The 18,292-nt window shown below is 40.8% G+C and overlaps 1 protein-coding gene across 7 annotated transcripts in view; it reads right to left on the reverse strand.

The window, feature by feature from the left end:
• Positions 1-18,292, reverse strand: part of LOC140715310 (cGMP-dependent protein kinase 1) — a 779,820-nt gene that overhangs the window by 295,497 nt on the left and 466,031 nt on the right. For all 7 annotated transcript variants that reach the window (XM_073027324.1, XM_073027322.1, XM_073027323.1 and 4 more), the window contains exon 5: positions 13,645-13,708. In XM_073027324.1, the coding sequence (XP_072883425.1) occupies positions 13,645-13,708 (64 nt within the window). The remainder of the gene's footprint in view (positions 1-13,644; positions 13,709-18,292) is intronic.

An 18,292-nucleotide genomic window follows, 5' to 3' on the forward strand; every position in this document is an offset into this window, starting at 1 on the left:
CTACTGTATATGCTGATCATCACCATCTTTGACTTGGCCTATGACAGTGGACACCACAACTCTTCAGAAAAATTGAATATGACATTAAAGCTGTGATAAGTGTAAAACATTTAGAGAAGGGTGTCAAGCACACATCCTTGTGGTGCACCTGTGTTGATGGAGATTGCGGAGATGTTGCCAATCCAAACTAACTGGGGCTGTAAGTGAGGCAACTTAGGATCCAATTACATAAGGAGGCTTTGAGGCCAAGGTCGTGATGCTTATTGGTTAGTTTTGAGGGGAAGATAGTATTGAATGTTGAGCTGTATTTGTTAAGTAGCATCCTGATATATGCATGTTTGCTGTCTAAATGTTCCAGGATTGAGTGAAGAGCCAATGAGATGGCATCTGCTGTGCTGGTAGGCAAATTGGATCTCTCAGGCAGGAGTTTAAATGTTTTATCACCAACCTCTCAAAACAATTCATCACTGTGGATGTAAGTGCTACTGGATGTAAGTGCTATGTTCTTCTTAGGTTCCGGTACAATAGAAGCCTGCTTGAACTGGTTGGTATTTCAGACTGCCGAAGTGAGAGGATACTGATCTCAATGAACATTCCAGCCAGTCGATCAGCACAGGCCTTTAATACTGGGCCATGTACACCATCTGGGGCAGATGCTTTCCATGGGTTCACCCTCCTGAAGAACGCTCGAGACTGAAATCACAGGATCATTAGGGGCTGTGAAAGTTTGTGATAGTACCTCCATCACTAACTCCCACCGTTCAGAAGTTGAGAAAGACACAAATTTCTAAATACTTACTGACAATATTCTGGAGCACAGTGGATACAGATTTTCTAATACACCATCTGTGGGCCTGGTTTATGATTTGGGGTGATTACAGTGAAAGAAAAAAAGTCTGGTGTGACTGTGCCAGTCTTCAAACTCTCTTTAAGAGAAGAATTAATAATTCCAATCGCTATAGCTCAAGGCTTGGCCAGTTGCAACACTGATCATGATGAGTGAGAACCAGATTAGTCACCAGTAAGGATACAAGATCCAGATTGAGTTTTCCCTTAGATTCCCAGTTCATATGGGTGCGCAAAGATGTTAGCACATTCCCAGAAAGGAGCTTGGGAATGTGGAAAATTACCTGTAATTGTCAACAGGAAAAAACACGTTTTATGAGTCAGGAAGCAATCACCGATGCAGGGATTCACTGAAGCCCTGCTTTCTCAGTCAGTGCACGTGCTGTTGGCCGGTTTACACTCTACTCCTCTTAAATCAAAACCATGTGATTACAATGACTGGATAATCTAAAGTTTAGCATCGGCTAAGGCACAGCTGACTTCTTGAGTGCATCCAACCTCAAGAGAGCTTTAAATTGAGCTGACATAGTCTGTCAACACCAGTGGGATGAATTCCTCATGGCCTCATCACATGACACCCTGTCTCCACTGGCTCCTTCAACTGTCTTTTTGTAGTTTACACCTTTCCAATTGATAAAAAGAACTCTTGAATGAAAATGGCAGAAAACTCTTTATAGTGGCCTATATTTTTTTTACCCCATTCGCTCACAGAACATCCGGGAGACTGAAGTCGAAACTTCTCCTTTGTCCAAAATTGTGTGCAATGGTCGCAAACATTCCTTGTCCAACTCTCCCAATATTATGTTCAGCTGAACTCAATCATCATATTTACTTTGGTAATATCAGGATGAAATTCTTTAAACTATTCAGTCAGGTTTGTTAATGTGTATTTGAAGAATGCTAGACTAAATTGCTATCTTAATTGAGCATAATGTTACCTATGATCTCAGGATGTCAGAAAATAGGGACAGTTCTAGGCCATTCAGATTGTTAAATCTATACCCCTAGGCCTGATTTTCTGTGCCACATCCAAAGTCTTCCATTCCTGATCTTACAAAATGAATCTACCTGTATTTCCCCTTTAAACATCCCCAATGATACAAGCTCCATAAGTCATGTGTGGAGAATTCCGGAGATTCACCAACCTCTGGGAGAAGTTGTACCTGCGCCCCTCAGATTTAAACAAACATCCCCTAAACTTGTCTCTATGACTCCTCGAATGAAATGTGCCCACTTGCAGAAGCACATCTACCATACTGTGCCCCTCAGGAACGTCTTCGTTTCAATGAGATCACTCCTCATAGTTTTAGATTGCTATTCACTTATCGGATAACATCTCATTTCACAAATTGTGAGTGAATCTCATCTGGACTGGCTCCAGTGCCAGTATATCCTCTCTGATCAGGATGACAGCTGTGCACAGTACTCCAGGTGAGGCCTCACCAGTACTCTGTACAATACTTCAACTCCAACTAATTTGCAATAAAGGCCAATATGTAACCTGCTTTCCTAATCACTAGCTGCAAATGCCTTTTGACTTTTTGGAAGTTTGTGCACGAGAACACCCAGATCCCTCTGTACTTCACTGACCAGTAATCCTTCTCCAATTATATTATCATCTGCCTTTAGATTCCTCTTTTCGGATAGCAGAAGGTTTGGAAATCAACCTCCAATGACTTGTATTGCTTTGAGAACTGTGTTATGCAGCCAGTGATTATATCACGGATTTCCTTTGGAAGCCTCAGAATGTTTACACCTAAACCTGCACTCTATTCACACCAGCTGGTGCAGCATAACAATGAGAGGGAAGTGTCATATTGACAAAGGGCATGGATTTCAGTTCATTGGAAGAAGGTTTAGAGTTGTGAAAGATTATTTCACTGGCAGGCAGAAACCCTCACCATGTTTATAGTGTGCCTAACCTGCACAGTTAAAGACCACTAGCTGCGAAGTGGGAGTCCACTTTGGCCAGCACGATCAGCTGAACAGTCTCTTAATGTGTTATATGATTTCAAGAAACACTTAATAATCTTTGTATGAATTCTGTATACTAATCAGTATCAGGATCAGGTTCAATGTCACTGGCATATGTTGTGAAATGTGACATTCTACGGCAGCAATACATTGCAATACATAATATGAAATGACAATAAGAAATATATTAAAAATTCAATTAAATAAGTAGTGCCAAAAGAGGCTAAAAACAAAAGTGACATAGTATAAATTGTTTCATTGTCCATTCCAAAATCTGATGGCTGTGGGGAAGAAGCTGTGCGGAAAATTGAGTGTGTGTCTTCAGGCTCCTCTACCTTCTCAACTAATTCTACCATTGGACAAATAATATTGCACCTTTATCTTTTCAGCACTAAATTCCAAAAGTGCTTACCTCTGGAGACCTGGTCACTTCTTTGATATTGCGTCATTTTATCAGATACCTTGTTATCTTATAAAGTTAGACCCTGTACAAACTTACTGACAGTGGAGGTATCCAAGTCTGACCATTCCTTCCTTTGATTAAATTTTAATTTCTCCTTACATTTGTAAACCCTGATCCCACAGCTCCGAATACCTTTTGATTTTCTTCCTGTCATATTACTCTTTAATACATTGAACTTTATATTGTCCAAATTCAGCAAGTAGGTTATTTCCTTTTAGGTTCTGTGAGGTTGCAGCCTATTCTACTCAAGGTTAATCTCAAATAATGCCTTTTTGTAATGACCTAGATATCCACTCCATCCTCACCACATCTTCAGCCTGATAACCACAACAAAACCCAAGATTTCTCTTATTAAAATGAGTGGTCTTTCCCAATCCAGAGGAAGCTGGATTCCACAATTCTGCTGATTGCATCACAAATGCATCCTTCCCAAAGCTCCATCAACTCCCCCAGCTAGATACCCCCTTCCAACTTCTACCCAGAAGCTCTAGCGCCAGCACTGGTGGATCACATGACCCCCACACAGACCTCAGTCAGACAGGCTAATAACTGCTAGTCCACAGTCCTAAAACATTTATCTCTTTCTACTCTAATGGGTTACTGGAGAGTGACACATCTCCTGCCCTTGACAGGAAATGACTGCTCGCAGCCAAGTGGCAATCTCTAAGGGTTCCAGTTCAATATTATCACCATTTGCTCTCCCCTGTCTGTTTACTGTAACTCACATGATGCCCACTCAATTTGTTCAGAAACATCATCCTTCAGGCTGGGTGCACCAATCACAATCACAATCAGGTTTAACATCACTGGCACGTGTTGTGAAATTTGTTATCTCTGCAGAGCTCACAAAAAATGAGAAGGCTATAAGTTGTTTCCCATCACGCACATTAGGAATAATGTAATAGTCGACATGACCTTTCGGGCTTGCTTTACCCTGCAAGAAGGCCTTTACTGTCCATGTGCCTCAACTCTTCTTTGCCATCTGATTCCCAATTTCTCTTTATGTCCATGAAGTTAACCACATACACTTAAAGATACAAAGTGATCGAGAATTATGGCTGATGGTGACACAGAAGTCAATAAAGTTGACGGTACAGTCATTCTAATCCTTTTTCTCACACCCCACTTTCCTAAATTTCTATTGTTTTTTTTCTCACAAGGCATTGAAGGATATGGAACGAATAAAGACAAACAGAATTAATATAAAAATGGGCAGCAGATTCAAATTCAGATTTATTCATCACATTACATTGTAACATAGGGAGCATTGATAGGATGGGCCAATTTCAATGTTGTACAACTGCAAGATTCTTATTAACATATCGTGTCCTTCTTCCTTGCTCCTGTCATCATGAAGAATTTCCCATCGTTCTTTCCCATTGCAGATATGCAACTACTGTCCCTTCCTCTGCCATATATGTTTAATGGGGGAGTTGGGGGAGTGGGGAGGAGACAATAGACACTGTAGAAAGTGGCCAACTACCTTCTATCACAGTAAGCTCAGATACTGGTAAAGATATCAAAGTGGGTTAAGCAGGCGCCAAAGCAGATAGTTGTCTTTGGGGAATAAGCCCTTCTGGCCACGTCTATTATTATCCCTTCCTCCCTTAGACCACTCAGTCAAGAAGGACTTGCCTCTGGATCCTGTCCTCCTGCTCCCTGCCATATTAGAGGCACAGTCTGGCAAGGCCTGCACCATCCAAGTTGTACATGGACTAGCGTCACCAATTGCCTACTCTGTGGTTCATACAATAACATTAAATTTGACGCAATTAATGCAAGACACATGATGTTGTAGCTTGAAGCACAATCACAATTCTGTCACAATCACCATCACAAGTCATGCAGACATTGTATAATACCAATAACTTCACGATCCAATTTTGAAGCCAAGGACAAAAGCAATGGCAAAACTTTTTATCATTTAATCACATCAATACCCAATGCTGTAACATTAATAATACAATACACCCTCTAAAATATCAGGAGGCACCAATACAACTCTGCAAAATGAAACCATCTCATCTCGTCGCTACAGAACAGAAAGGGCTATACTTGAGAAGTAATACATTGACAATGAAGTACTTTGGTGCTCCTTGAGGAAGTGACTTACTCAAAAATTCACCCTTTTCTCATTCATTAAGTACTGGGAGGGCAGCCTTTCAAATCTACATCAAGGATTGATGCAATTACTTTTAATCCAAATGACATAGCTTATTCATACAAAAGCATTTACTGCTCAAAATGCAGTTAATAAAAGTGCAAATAACAGACTTGATGGTCTATGACATAAGCTGTATTTTACTGCATTGCATATAATGATGGATCATTTTTTAAACTACTTCTTACTGCCGGTTTTGTTTTTAACACATAGCCAACCAGACAAGAGCAAGTTAAATGTTATCCAGATTTTTATATTGGGTTTACTAATGATCTAAAGTTATGCATATTAAGATGGGCGGGGTGCTGTTTGACATGTTTATATGTTATTTAAGTATTTCATGTCTATTTAAAAATTGAAATAGGGTACAGATCATTAGATCATAAACACAAGAGATTCTGCAGATGGTGGATATACTGAAAGGACTTGGCCCATAATGTTGCCTGTTTATTTTCATCTCGACATGCTGCCTAACCGGCTGAGTCCTCCAGCATTTTGTGTTGTTTAGTTCAGTAGAGCTCACATGCTCCTGACTCTGGTTGCTTTTTGTATTTTATTACTCTTCTGGGTTTCAATCCTATTAACTGAAAAGTACTCCAGCAGGAACAGCTGCAGTGGTAAACACAATGAATAGGAATGCCTTGTCCTGCATTGAGTTTGCAAATCCGGGAATTCGCCGAAGTTTAGTCCCAGCACCAATACTGTGTATCAGAAATGGGAGCACGAAATTCAACTCATGTCACAGCGCAATGCTTAAGGAAAAATGTTAAACCTAAGCTTCACATAGCCTCTCTGGTGGACTTAAAATATGCAAGAAGAGTAATAGACCTCTTCTCTGTGCCCTAGCTGTATTTATTCTGTAACAAACACTAGCAGAGAAGATTTTCAGATCAATAAGGAGATAGAAGAGATTGCAGATGCTGGAATTTGAAACAGAAAATGAACTACTTGAGAAACAGTAGCACAGACAGTATTTGCAGAGGGAAATGGATTGTTGGAAGTTTCAGGTTGAGACCTTCCAGTGTGGATGAAGACTTATTCTTTCAGTCCAGATGAAGGGCTTTGACCCTAAATTCTTCCTGCAGCTCATTTTTATTTGATCTTCAGCCCATTAATATTTGTGGGAGTTTGCTACAAGCACACTAACAGCTACATTTCCTGCAATCATTACAGGGACTACACATGGGTTGTAAAACACTTTGGTATTTTCTAATTCTTGAAATGTGGCATGTGGATCAATGGTATTATGCTCCTTCATGACCTTAATCTTATTATTCCTAGTTTATCTGATAGAACATTTTGAAAACATACTGCATCAGAGAAGCACAGACTTTTGCCTACATGGACTTTAAAACATTCCACACAAATGGCTGTTCATCAAAACTGATGCCCGTGGGATTACAGGATCAGCAGCAGTTTGGATAGCAAATTTACTAAAGCAGAAAGTGGATGCTGGTGACAAATGTGGAGAGGAATGAACAGTCGACATTTTGGGCTAAGGCCCCTCAACAGGACTGGAAAGTAAGGGTAAAGAAGGCAGAATAAGAAGGTTGTGTGGTGGGGGGGGGGGGGGGGGAGGAGATCCCACCTTCTCCTGAAGGAAAAATAATCTTCCTTATATCTTTTGCTGAAAATTGGAAATCTGTCAGTCACCTGGTTTCTGATCATCCTAGAATGGGAACAACTTCTTTCTATTTACCAAAGCCAGGTCAAGATCTTATAAACCTCTATCAACCTTTCAAACTGGATAGTTCGATGTATTTGCTTATTCTTTTTTTTTTTGTCTGATTCTTTTCCCTTTCTTTCCAGTCCTGATGAGGGGTCTTGGCCTGAAATGTCGACTGTTCATTCCTCTCTCTAGGTGCTGCCTGACTTGCTGAGCTCCTCCCAGCTTTTTGTGTGTGTTGCTCTGGATGTCCAGCATCTGTAGAATCTCTTGTGTTAATGGCTCGTGGTGGCTTTCAGACTGGAGGGTGATCGTTGGTGGTGAACCCCACTAGTGGTCAGAGCTAGAGGCCACTACTTCTTAAAAATATTTACCAATGACTTGGGCATCAGTATGCAAGGTAGAATTTCTAATGTTGCAGCTGACATAGAACTTGGGGGTGCTATACACAGCAAGGGGAATGGTAACAGATTGCAAGAAAGTAGATGGGGTGGTTCAATAGGCAGACAATTAAATTAAATCCAAGGAAGTGTGAAGTGATGCACTCTGGCAGAATAAAGAATGAGAAAGTACATTAAACCAGTCAGTTTGAAAGGTTGATAGAGGTGTAGAAAGTCATGGCCTTGCTTAGATAAATAGAAAGAAGTCATTTCCAATTGCAGGGTGGATCAGCAAAAGGTGACAACAGGTTTACAATTTTGAGCAAAAGGTATGAGGGGATTTTTTTTTCATTTAGGGAGAGCTAGGATCTGGTTACACTGACAATGATTTTGCCTCCTGTAGACAATCAGTACCTTCTAAAGGGAATTGGACAGGCACCAGACAGAATAATTTATAGGACTGAGAGAAGAGGGTCAGAATAGCACCAACAGGTTCCTTGTTTCGGGAGCTGGCACAAGCTTAAAGAGCTGAATGGTCTCTTTCTTTGCTATAATAATTCAGTGTCTCATTTCTAAAGTACTGTTGATTAGGAATTGCCTTGAATTGAATCGGGGGCTCACCACCATGTACAGTTCTGGAAGGCAAACTATAAGGAGGATGAAAAGTATTGGAAGGGTATGGAGGAGATTCCCTATGAAATAGCTTGTATTGGAGCTTTACAGTTATAGAGAAAGACGGGACTGGAGGAGGCTGAGGGTAACCTCATGGAAGTATATAAAATTACAAAGGGCAAAGAGGGTAGATTTTTCGTGCAGTTAAGCTTTGAGGTGAGAAGTAAAGTTCACAGTTTAAAGTAAAATTTATTATCAGAGTACATACATGTCACAATATACGACACTGAGATTCTTTTTCCAATGGGCATAGTCAGCAAATCTATAGAACAGTCACTGTAAACAGGATCACTGAACAACATTAAATCTGATCTGTTCTGAATGTCTGGAATCTGGAATGCACTGCATTCCAGTGAGATGGAGGAGACAGATGCTCTCATGACATTTAGCAAGTATCTCACAAGTGTTTTAACTTGTCACGGCATAGAAGGCTATGGGACCTAATGCAGGTAAATGTGATTAATGTAGCTCGGTACAAATATGGCATCAACATATTTCTGTGCCCTTTTCTGTGTTGTATAACCTATGACATTGAGAAAATGCAACCTATTTTCAGCTCAGTTACTAGTCTTATATCTTCTGCCAGTCATCCCAAATAACTACAGTATTTTACAAGACATTCCTGTGAGTGTACAGCTGATTGTTCAAAACTGGTAGCATGGAGAAGGCAGAAGAGAAAACAAGACCATGATTTCATGGTGCATCTTCAATGAAGCCAGGTGCTCAAAGTCCTTTTGAGCAATCATAATATCGTTGAAGTGCCGCGACTGGTATAAGTGTAAGAAAACGACAGGATTTAGTGCAGAAATTCATTATGAAGGTTAAAGGTCCTCTTGTATTTCAAGGCATATGGATAATGTTGCGCAGTTTGGTCATTACTTACAGAGCTTGGACCATGCTGATGCTGAGAAAGAGAGCATTACTGAATCATGAACACTTAAATCAGTGGTCCCCAACCACCGGGCCACAAAGCATGTGCTACCGGGCCGCGAGGAAACGATATGATTTGGCGATATGAAACAATATGAGTCAGCTGCACCTTTCCCCACTCCCTGTCACACCCACTGTTGAACTTCAACGCACACGAAGTCATTAGTCACCTAAACCCAGTGATAACCTTGCGCCGGGTAACCTTGACCTCGGGTAACTGGCCGCTTTGCGCAGCCGGCGGGAAGTGCCGTCGCTACTGGCCTGGAGGGCAGACAGATGGGCGCCGCCTCTAAACCTGTTTAGCACACCAAACGTTTGTGGGGAACTCGGTGCTAAAATATTCACAGACAACCTAATTCAGGCTCAGGGTTTTGTAAGCAGCAGAGCAGCTACCTTGCTGCGATCTACTGAAAGTCATCCCTCAGGCCAAACTTTTGTCCGCCGATAGATTCTACAAGGGGGACTGGCACACGCCCTGTTGCACTCCTCGCTCGGTCAGTCTCTCCGGACTGTGACCGCCGCAGCCCCAGCACGAGGGCCTCTGGCCCTTATTTTGTCCTCTCACCCCACCCACGACCAGCCGCACCTGGCAAAGGCGTCTGGCGGCGGGCAGGCAGAGGTTGGAGTTTGGGCCCGGAGGCTGTCTAATGAGGCAATGAAGCCCTCAAAAGTGCTTCTGCACCTTGAGTTCAAGCACCCTGCACTTGAAGACAAACCCGTCGAGGTTTTTGAGCAGAAAAAACGTGAGCAAGCGGGACAGAAGCAAGTGCTGAGAGCCATGAAATCTAAACTGAGGAATAGACCAGACATAAGGAACCCCTTCGAGTATTGCTGTCTCCTATCACCCCTCGATGGGGCCGTCTTGTTGCACGGAAACAAGCCCAGTGCTCCCACTGATTCAGCGATATTGGTGTGTTGCAATGATTTTATATGTTCATACAAGGAAAATATGCACTGTGTGTTTAATATCCAAAGGTTATTTAAAATGTTATGCTATTGACTTATAAGTGACTTATCACTATATTATTGTGAGGAAAATATGAGCTGTGTGTTTAATATTAAATTCGTTATATAAACCCTTTTAGAAACGAAATTGAGTGTATTAACCACATAGAAGTGACTTATAGTTGACTTGTCACCTATATTCCAGTCGTAATTAACAACTCCCCCCCCGCCCCCCACTCCCCCCATCAGCCGGTCCACAAGAATATTGTCAATATTAAACCGGTCTGCAGTGCAAAAAAGGTTTGTGTCCCCTGACTTAAATGAAAACAACTCTTGCCACAAATGTTTAATACTTCATGCTTCTGTAAAATATTGTCCAAACAAACTGTATATTTAAATTGTGGTTTAGGGACAGTACACAGTCAATGACTGGATCCTTAAGAGCATTGATGTAGAGAGAGATCTTCAGGTCCAATCCCTGAAAGTGGCCACACAGGTTGTCAGGGTAACAAAGAAGGCATTGAGTTCATGAGCCGGGAAGTTATGCTGCAGCTTAATAAAACAGTTTGGCCGCATTGGCGTACTGCATTCCGTTCTGGTCAGCCTATTACTGGAAGAATGCAGAGGCTTTGGAGAGGTTTACCAGGATGCTGCCTGGATTAGAGTGCACATGCTACAAGAAGAGTTCAAGCATTCTTGGGTATGCTCGAGTGACAGGCGCACGTGTAACAGAGGCTGAGTTTCAAGTTTTCTGCTTTGAACATGTGCAGTTTCCCCACTTGAAAGAGATTGAATACGTCTACCTGAAGGTTTTTTAACTGGATTTCACTCAATGACCAAACAGCTTTTCTTTTTTCGTCCTTTTATTTTTTGCAAGTCCGGCAGTTTGATAGTTCCATTTAGTTCCATCAACCATTAGTCATTAGTCATTAGGTGAAAAAAATGGCTGCTTCTCCGGACTTTGCAGACGGATTCCGACCTGCACAGTCTCTGTTTCTCTAACAGACCGTTATGTTTTCAAACTGGGCGGCCCCTCCCGAAGGTTCCCGAGCTCTTCTTAAACCTCGTGCCATTTCTGAGAAGAGCCTACACGCGATGACCCCCGTGACGAAGCTAGCGCTAACCCAAACGCAGTGACAGCAGTGCTCTTTTCCATGAAACAGTCTCTCAAGTTAGTTAAAGTTCAGCATCCTACCGCAGGTTCCCAGACTGCTGCTGTGATGCCCCCAATGTTCCGGGCAGAAGCAGCACTCCGGCAGTGGGTTCCATCTGGTCTATCAGTGGATTCTTGCTATTACTTTTAAATTTTATTTTCTTTTTCCTCTAGGTCCCAATACCTTCTAGAAACTCTAGTTTGACTTGACACTGAGGCAACACCTGATAGAAGTTTACAAAATTATGAGAGGCACAGATAGAGTGACAACTGGTGTCTTTTCCCAGGGTTGAAATGTCTACTACTAAAGGGCATTCATTTAAGGTGAAAAGGATGTTCACAGGAAATTTGCAAGCTGTGATTTTTTTTACACAAACTGTGATTGGAACGCACTGCCAGGAGAGGTAATGGAGGCAAATACAGGCAAACTATTAAAAAGGCTCTTAAATAGGCCAATGAATATGGAAAGCAGGGAGGGATATTGACTTTGAGTAGGCATAAGGGATTAGTTTGGTTTGGCATTTAATTGGTTTGGCACATTGTGGACTGACGAGCTTCTTGCAGTGCTGATTTGTTCCATGTTCTATGTAGGTGCTACTTACTGATGAAACTTTAACATCATTATAGGAAGCTTCTTGGGCTGCTATTTGGATTGAGCAATACTGATCTATTTATTTCAATATTAGCAAAGGACTATTCCACACCTTTCCCCCCAAAGTAAGCAGCTATAACTTCCGTACACATAGTCCGAAAAGTGTACTTTTAAATAGAAAATATTGACCACTGTATTATACGTGATTCAACAAGCGGCAACTGTACACAAACAAATGAGAAGAATCATTGCGCTCTGACATGTCTCTATTAAATAATAAATCTTTCCTTTGTTTCCAAATTTATAGTTTGCACACACTGTGAAAGGCTTCTCCTGAAGTTTACACTTAAACTAGATTTAATACATCCCTTCTGGCAACTTCGAGCAGACTGACACCACCATACCATTAATTACCATCAAACAACACACACACTGTATCTATAAACATGAGTAGAATTTGTCCCTGAACAATGGCAGAATCTAAACCAACATTTTAGCTTGGGGAGTGTGACTGTATTCTAGACTAAATATCCCATACAATCCTTGCCATGATCTCTAGATAGCACAACAGAAGAACAACATGGTGACAACATACACAAAACGCTGGAGGAACTCAGCAGGTCAGGCAGCATCTATGGAAATGAACAAACAGCTGACATTTTGGGCTGAGACCCTTCACCAGGAGAGGAAGAGGGAAGATGCTGGAGTAAGAAGGTGGGGAGAGGGCAAGGAGTACAAGCTAGAAAGTTATAGGTGAAGCCAGGTAGGTGGGGATGGGGTTGAAGTAAAAAGCTGGGAGGTGATAGGTGGAAAAGGTAAAGGGCTGGAGAAGAAGGAATCTGATAGGAGAGAAGAGTGTACCATGGGAGAAAGGGAAAGAGGAGGGGCACTGGGGGAGGTGATGAGCAGGTGAGAAGACAAGGTAAGGGGTGAGCAGAGTGGGGAATTGAAGAAGATGGAAGGGGAGGGGAAATATTACCAGAAATTGGGAAATCGATATTCAATTCATCAGGTTGGAAGCTATCTAGAAGGAATATGAGGTGTTGCTCCTACAACCTATGAGTGGCCTCATCATGGCAGAAGAGGAGACCATGGACTGCATGTTGGAATGGGAATGAGGATTAGAATTAAAATGGCTGGCCACCAGGAAATCCCGCTTTTTGTGGATGGAATGAAGGTGCTCGACAAAGCGGTCTCCCAATTTACGTTGGTTCTCATCAATGTAGGGAAGGCCACATTAGGAGCACCGGATACAGTAGATGACCCCAACAGCTTTGCAGGCCAAATGTTACCTCACCTGGAAAAAACTGATTGTAATCCTGAATTTAGATGAAGGAGGAGGTGAAATGGCAGGTTTAGCAGTTCTTCCTCTTGCAGGGATAAATGCCAGGAGGAAGATTAATAGGACAAATGGACAAGGGAATCAGAGAGAGAGTGATCCCTGCAGAAATTGGAGAGATGGGGGAGGTAAAATTTGTTTGATGGTAGGGTCCGGAGAAGATGGCAGAAGTTGTAGAAAATGAAGAGCTGGATGTGGAGACTCATGGTGCAGTAGGTAAGTACCTACCCTGTAAGACGGCAGGGAAGATGGAATGAGCATGGATGTCTGGGAAATGAAGGAGATGTGGGTGAGGGTAGAATCAATGATGGAGGAAGATGTTCTACAAAGGAAAGCTTTGTAGAGCAACATGATGGCAAACTTCCTCACGATTCAGACACACAAAGCCTTTGTGCTTCCTCCAGATCTCAATAGTCTACAAATAATTCAATTATAATCAACATCCACCATTTTGTTTCAATTCATTTGTCAGTCTCCTGTGTTGTGGATTGAACATGGGCATGTTCTCAATGCTGTCACTCACCTCTTCAAGAACATCAGCTAACTTGCTCAGTATTTCTTCTGAAATGTTTTGGAATGTTGGAACACTGTGGAACAAAAGAAGGTTTTTATTATTAGCCACTTGTTATGAAACAAGACAATGAACTACCTGATGTACTGTAGTTCTAATCATAAATTAGGACAGTGGAATAAACAAAGAATATTTTTATCATTTACCTGGAATTTAACGCTGCTTATTATCTTTCTTCACATATGATATCTGATCTGCTAAATACTTACAACATTTTCTGTATCTTACATCCTTATCTTGGTTTTATCATTGCCAACACAAGTACAATATTCAAATCAAAGCAAGGCATTTGTCTGGGTTTGTTTCAAAACTAATGTCCATTTCTAATCTCATGTAAAGTTCAGAAATCCAACTCGTTCCATTTGAAAAAAAACCTGAACTTTGACTGAACTTTGTTCCTTTAGAATGAACCTACATCAACATATTCGCTTAATTAGCAAAGGAGTTTAAAAAAATAAAAGAAAACTATACTTCTGGAATTTATGCTGTCACTTCTAAATTAGACTGCAGCAGTTAGAGTGCACCACAATAGTAATATAGCGATAAAACAATAGAGGCCGTTATAGCCATCATAACATTTTAAGAGATGAGACTAGCTCTCAATTTGCATCTTGTGCAGTGTAACTCAAGCTTGCTCTCTCCTTTGAAAAAGGAATATCACAAGGTACTGGAGAGATAATCATCAATATAGTCTCCAACAAATCCCTCAAATTCACTGCAGGCTAGGGGAACAAACATCAAAGTCCTATCCCATGTTTACAACGCCAATCAGCTCTTTTGGGCAGGTAGTGTCACTTGCGTTCCTGATGCCTGATTCCCAAAACTATCATTCTATTTAATTTCTGGGAGGAAATCACTAGACAGACAAAAGGAAAGATTGAAGGATATGTTCCTTGAAGAAATGCATCTTCCCCACTGATTTGGGAATCCTCAGCCCATGACTATGCAAAGTGGAGAAGAAAAATTCAGGATGGTAATAATCTTCAGGTCCATGCATTCAGAGCACATAGTAGCCCAGTTTAAGTGGCAGAAAAAGACAGAGCATCACGCCCACCGAACCATCCCATCAGTTACCAACTACCCACTTATGAAAAGGGCTGTAGTTTCTACATTCACCTCTTCAACCACCTCAGCATCCACACACTACACTGGAAGCAAATCATACTCAGTCCCAAGGGACTGTATGGGAAGAGCAAGAAGATCACAAGATACCACAGCACGGGATTTTACACTGCATCGATTTTTCAACATGAGCACCAGTGATAAGAACAGAAAATGCTGGAAATAGACAGTGGTCTGGCCACATTAATGTTTCAGGTCTAAACTCTTTATCATAGCTCAGATCTTCAATTTGAAAAGATAGCACTGTTTTCCTTCCCACAGATGCTGCTTGACCTGCTGAGTATTTCCAGTATTCCCTGTTTTTATTTTAGATTTTTAGCACCTGCAGTTTTTGTTTTACTTTTCAGTCACTAGTGCCGGGGAATCTACTTCAATAAAATGGGCAAAGAATTAAGGTGTTACGATTTAAGGAATGTTTCTAATTGAGTTTATTTGGAAGCTATTTAAATGTTTGTAAATATTACATTTTTAAAGAACTTTCTAACTAATAATATTCATTTTTAATAGTATATGGGTAGTATAGGCGCAATGTATTACAGTAGTTCAAATACAGGGATAGGGAAGGTTAACAGATATATGGGACAACTGTAGGCAAATAGGACTTAGCTTATATAGGCAGAGATACAAGAGATTGCAGATGCTGCGATCATGAGCAAAGTGCAATCTTTTGTTTCCATGCTACACAACTACAGATCCTGATGGAGGATTTTCGCTAGGAATGTTGGTTTATTCCTTTCCTTAGAGGCTGCCTGACCTGCTGAGATATTACAGCATTTTGTATGCGTTACTCTAGCATTAACAAGGCATTTTCATCCACATAACCGCCACTCAGTGTTTTTGTTTTGTTTTTTGCACCATCCTCTGTAAACTGTGGAGACTGTTGTGCATGAGATCAGCAGTTTCTGAGATCCTCACACCACTGTATCCAACACTAACAATCATTCCACTATCAAAACCATTTACATCACATTTTCTTTCCTGTTCTAATGTTGGTCTGAACAACAACTAAACCTCTTAATGATGTCTGCATGCTTTTACGCCTTGAGTTGCTGCCACATGATTGGCGGATTAGATATTTGCATCAACGAACAAGTGTACAGATGTTTCTAATAAAGTGGCCACTGGGTGTATTTCAAGTTTTGCTAACTTTAGGAGATGGCTAAGTTTGGGGTTGTGTTTGATATGCACCCGAAAACTCATTTCCAACCTTCAACCCCCAACCCATGTGTGATTACTTTGATGCACAGATGTCATTTTTTGCCTACTATTGACTTCGGAACAAGCTTCACCCAGCATGTACTTTTTGTGGATGTAGGAATTCAGTCAGAAGATCAGTGCCCGAGCCTAAAATCAAACTAACTGAATGGAGACGTCAAGGGAAAGTAACGATAACCAAATAGTGTGATGGATATTCACTGTCCTGGGACAGCTAGTCTCATGTTTGCTAGGATTGCTTTCTAAATACAGCTACCACATGAAAGATTACAATCAGTTGTAATTAAAATTCCAACTATATTGCTTTATTTTGTTGTTGGTTGCAAAAGGAAGTCAGTCTTCAGTTCTTAAAAGGTAAATGGAAATCAGTAATCAGCTTGAAGTCAGAAACTCAGCTTAGCAAACAAGCTCTGTACTATGCAGACATTCTGTCTGCGAGAAAGCAGACACCTGCTTTATTGTTGCTCAAGAGTACAGTTTAAGACAATGGGTTGTTTCAGACAAGCTGATTCTTAAGTTACTTAGTTCAAGGAAGTTTGCAGAACAGATGGATATCACTTAGCATATTATTACCAATGTGTTTATATTTGAGTTATGTGCTCAAAGAAGTTAGCTTTACAGCATTTACAGTTTTGATTAAAGTTTATATTTCAGAAAATACTTTTAGACCATTTGTGTTAAAAGGATATCTGAGGAAAGGCTTCACTGCTAATGTAATGGTTTTTCTGTAGCAGTAGTGTTTGGGTTACGGCTAGAGATGACGGTGGCTTTGGAATGGGTGCCGTACAACGAAGGGAGTGTTTTTTACTTGTTGTGTGCCTGAGACCGAGGTGGTCCGGGTCTTTTGTTCAGTGGAAGGCGAAGAGAGAAGATGCCAGAAAGGAGAGGCCATAGACATCAGAAAAGAGTGGATTTGGAGTGGAGCCAGGAGTTGACAAAGCCTGGAGAAATCGATGGAGGACCAGCGGAAGAGAAACCATGAGCTCCAACTTGTGCACATTAGACTGTTTCATTACAATGGGCCCTTTTCTTTTTGTTTTACTTTACTAACCTTTTAGTCAAATTAAGAATTATAACGCTAAATCATTTAATTGCATATGGAGTACTGTCTGTTATTTCGTGGTGCTGATTTGTAACAGGGTAACACATCACACAGCATCCACACATACAGGTTTTGCAGCTCAATCTCAAACGTTTGGTGGGGCTAGAGATTGTCTTCCCTCGACTTACGCAGCCGACAGAACCAGAGGGTTACATATCATACGTGCATGAAGTCAGTAAAGTGACAGAAAAGGGTATAAAATGTAGAGAGCAGTTCAGGCTCATTACAAATAGAGTAAGGAACATGAAGAAGAAATATGGAAGAAACACAAGATTCCATTCCTCCAGCTTTGGTTTCGGTGACAGATGACTTGTTTGTCTCTTTGTAACGTGTATTTTCAGTTTGTAGGAATTGTACCTGTGTTATGGAACTCCTTTGTCCTTTGTGCTTTCTGCTTTATCCTTTGGGTTTAAGAAATCCTTTGTGCTTTGTGTTTTAGAAATCATTTTGTAATTTCAAAATGCTTTATAAGATAGAAATCCTCTGTGAGAATCTTGGATTGTTCAAGATAGAAATCATCTTTAAATTTTAAATGTGTTTTAAGAGTATTGTTTGGATTTAAATGTGTATCACTGGAAATAAATGAACTGTTTTTACTATTTTGTTAGCTGGAAGTATCTTCCTCTTGGTAGGGAGTGGACCCATTGCTCGAATAGTGGGTATTGGCAGCAAAACTCACTGTACAGAATAAATAGATGAGTAAATTAGCTTTTGAAGATTAGATAGTACAGGATAATTTCCCTTTATTGTGAGTACCTGCGGCAATTTATATCAGATGGCCTTAAGGTCTTTGTTTGAGTTTAGATCTTCGTGGTCGACAAACAGAATATCATCACATTAGGAAAAGAGATTTAAAAAAACCCCATAACTTGAATATTTAACAAGGCATCCACTAACATGCTGATATGAAATGATCCATTTTCAATATTCAGTTCGCTGTACCTCAATACATGTTTGGCATGTTACAGTTAAGCCAAACATTGTTTTCATCATAATCTAACTGTAATTAAAATTAAACATTAACAGGTTAAGAAGCACAACCTTCCCAAATTACAAAGTTAGGTTCCAAAACTGCCTTGTAAACCTGTAAACAGTCATGAAGAGTCATCCTGGTCCAAGTCATGAAACTTTCATCAGCCTGTGTCAGTAAATAACATTTGA

This window comes from Hemitrygon akajei, chromosome 23 (assembly GCF_048418815.1).
Source record: "Hemitrygon akajei chromosome 23, sHemAka1.3, whole genome shotgun sequence".
Lineage (NCBI taxonomy): Eukaryota > Metazoa > Chordata > Chondrichthyes > Myliobatiformes > Dasyatidae > Hemitrygon > Hemitrygon akajei.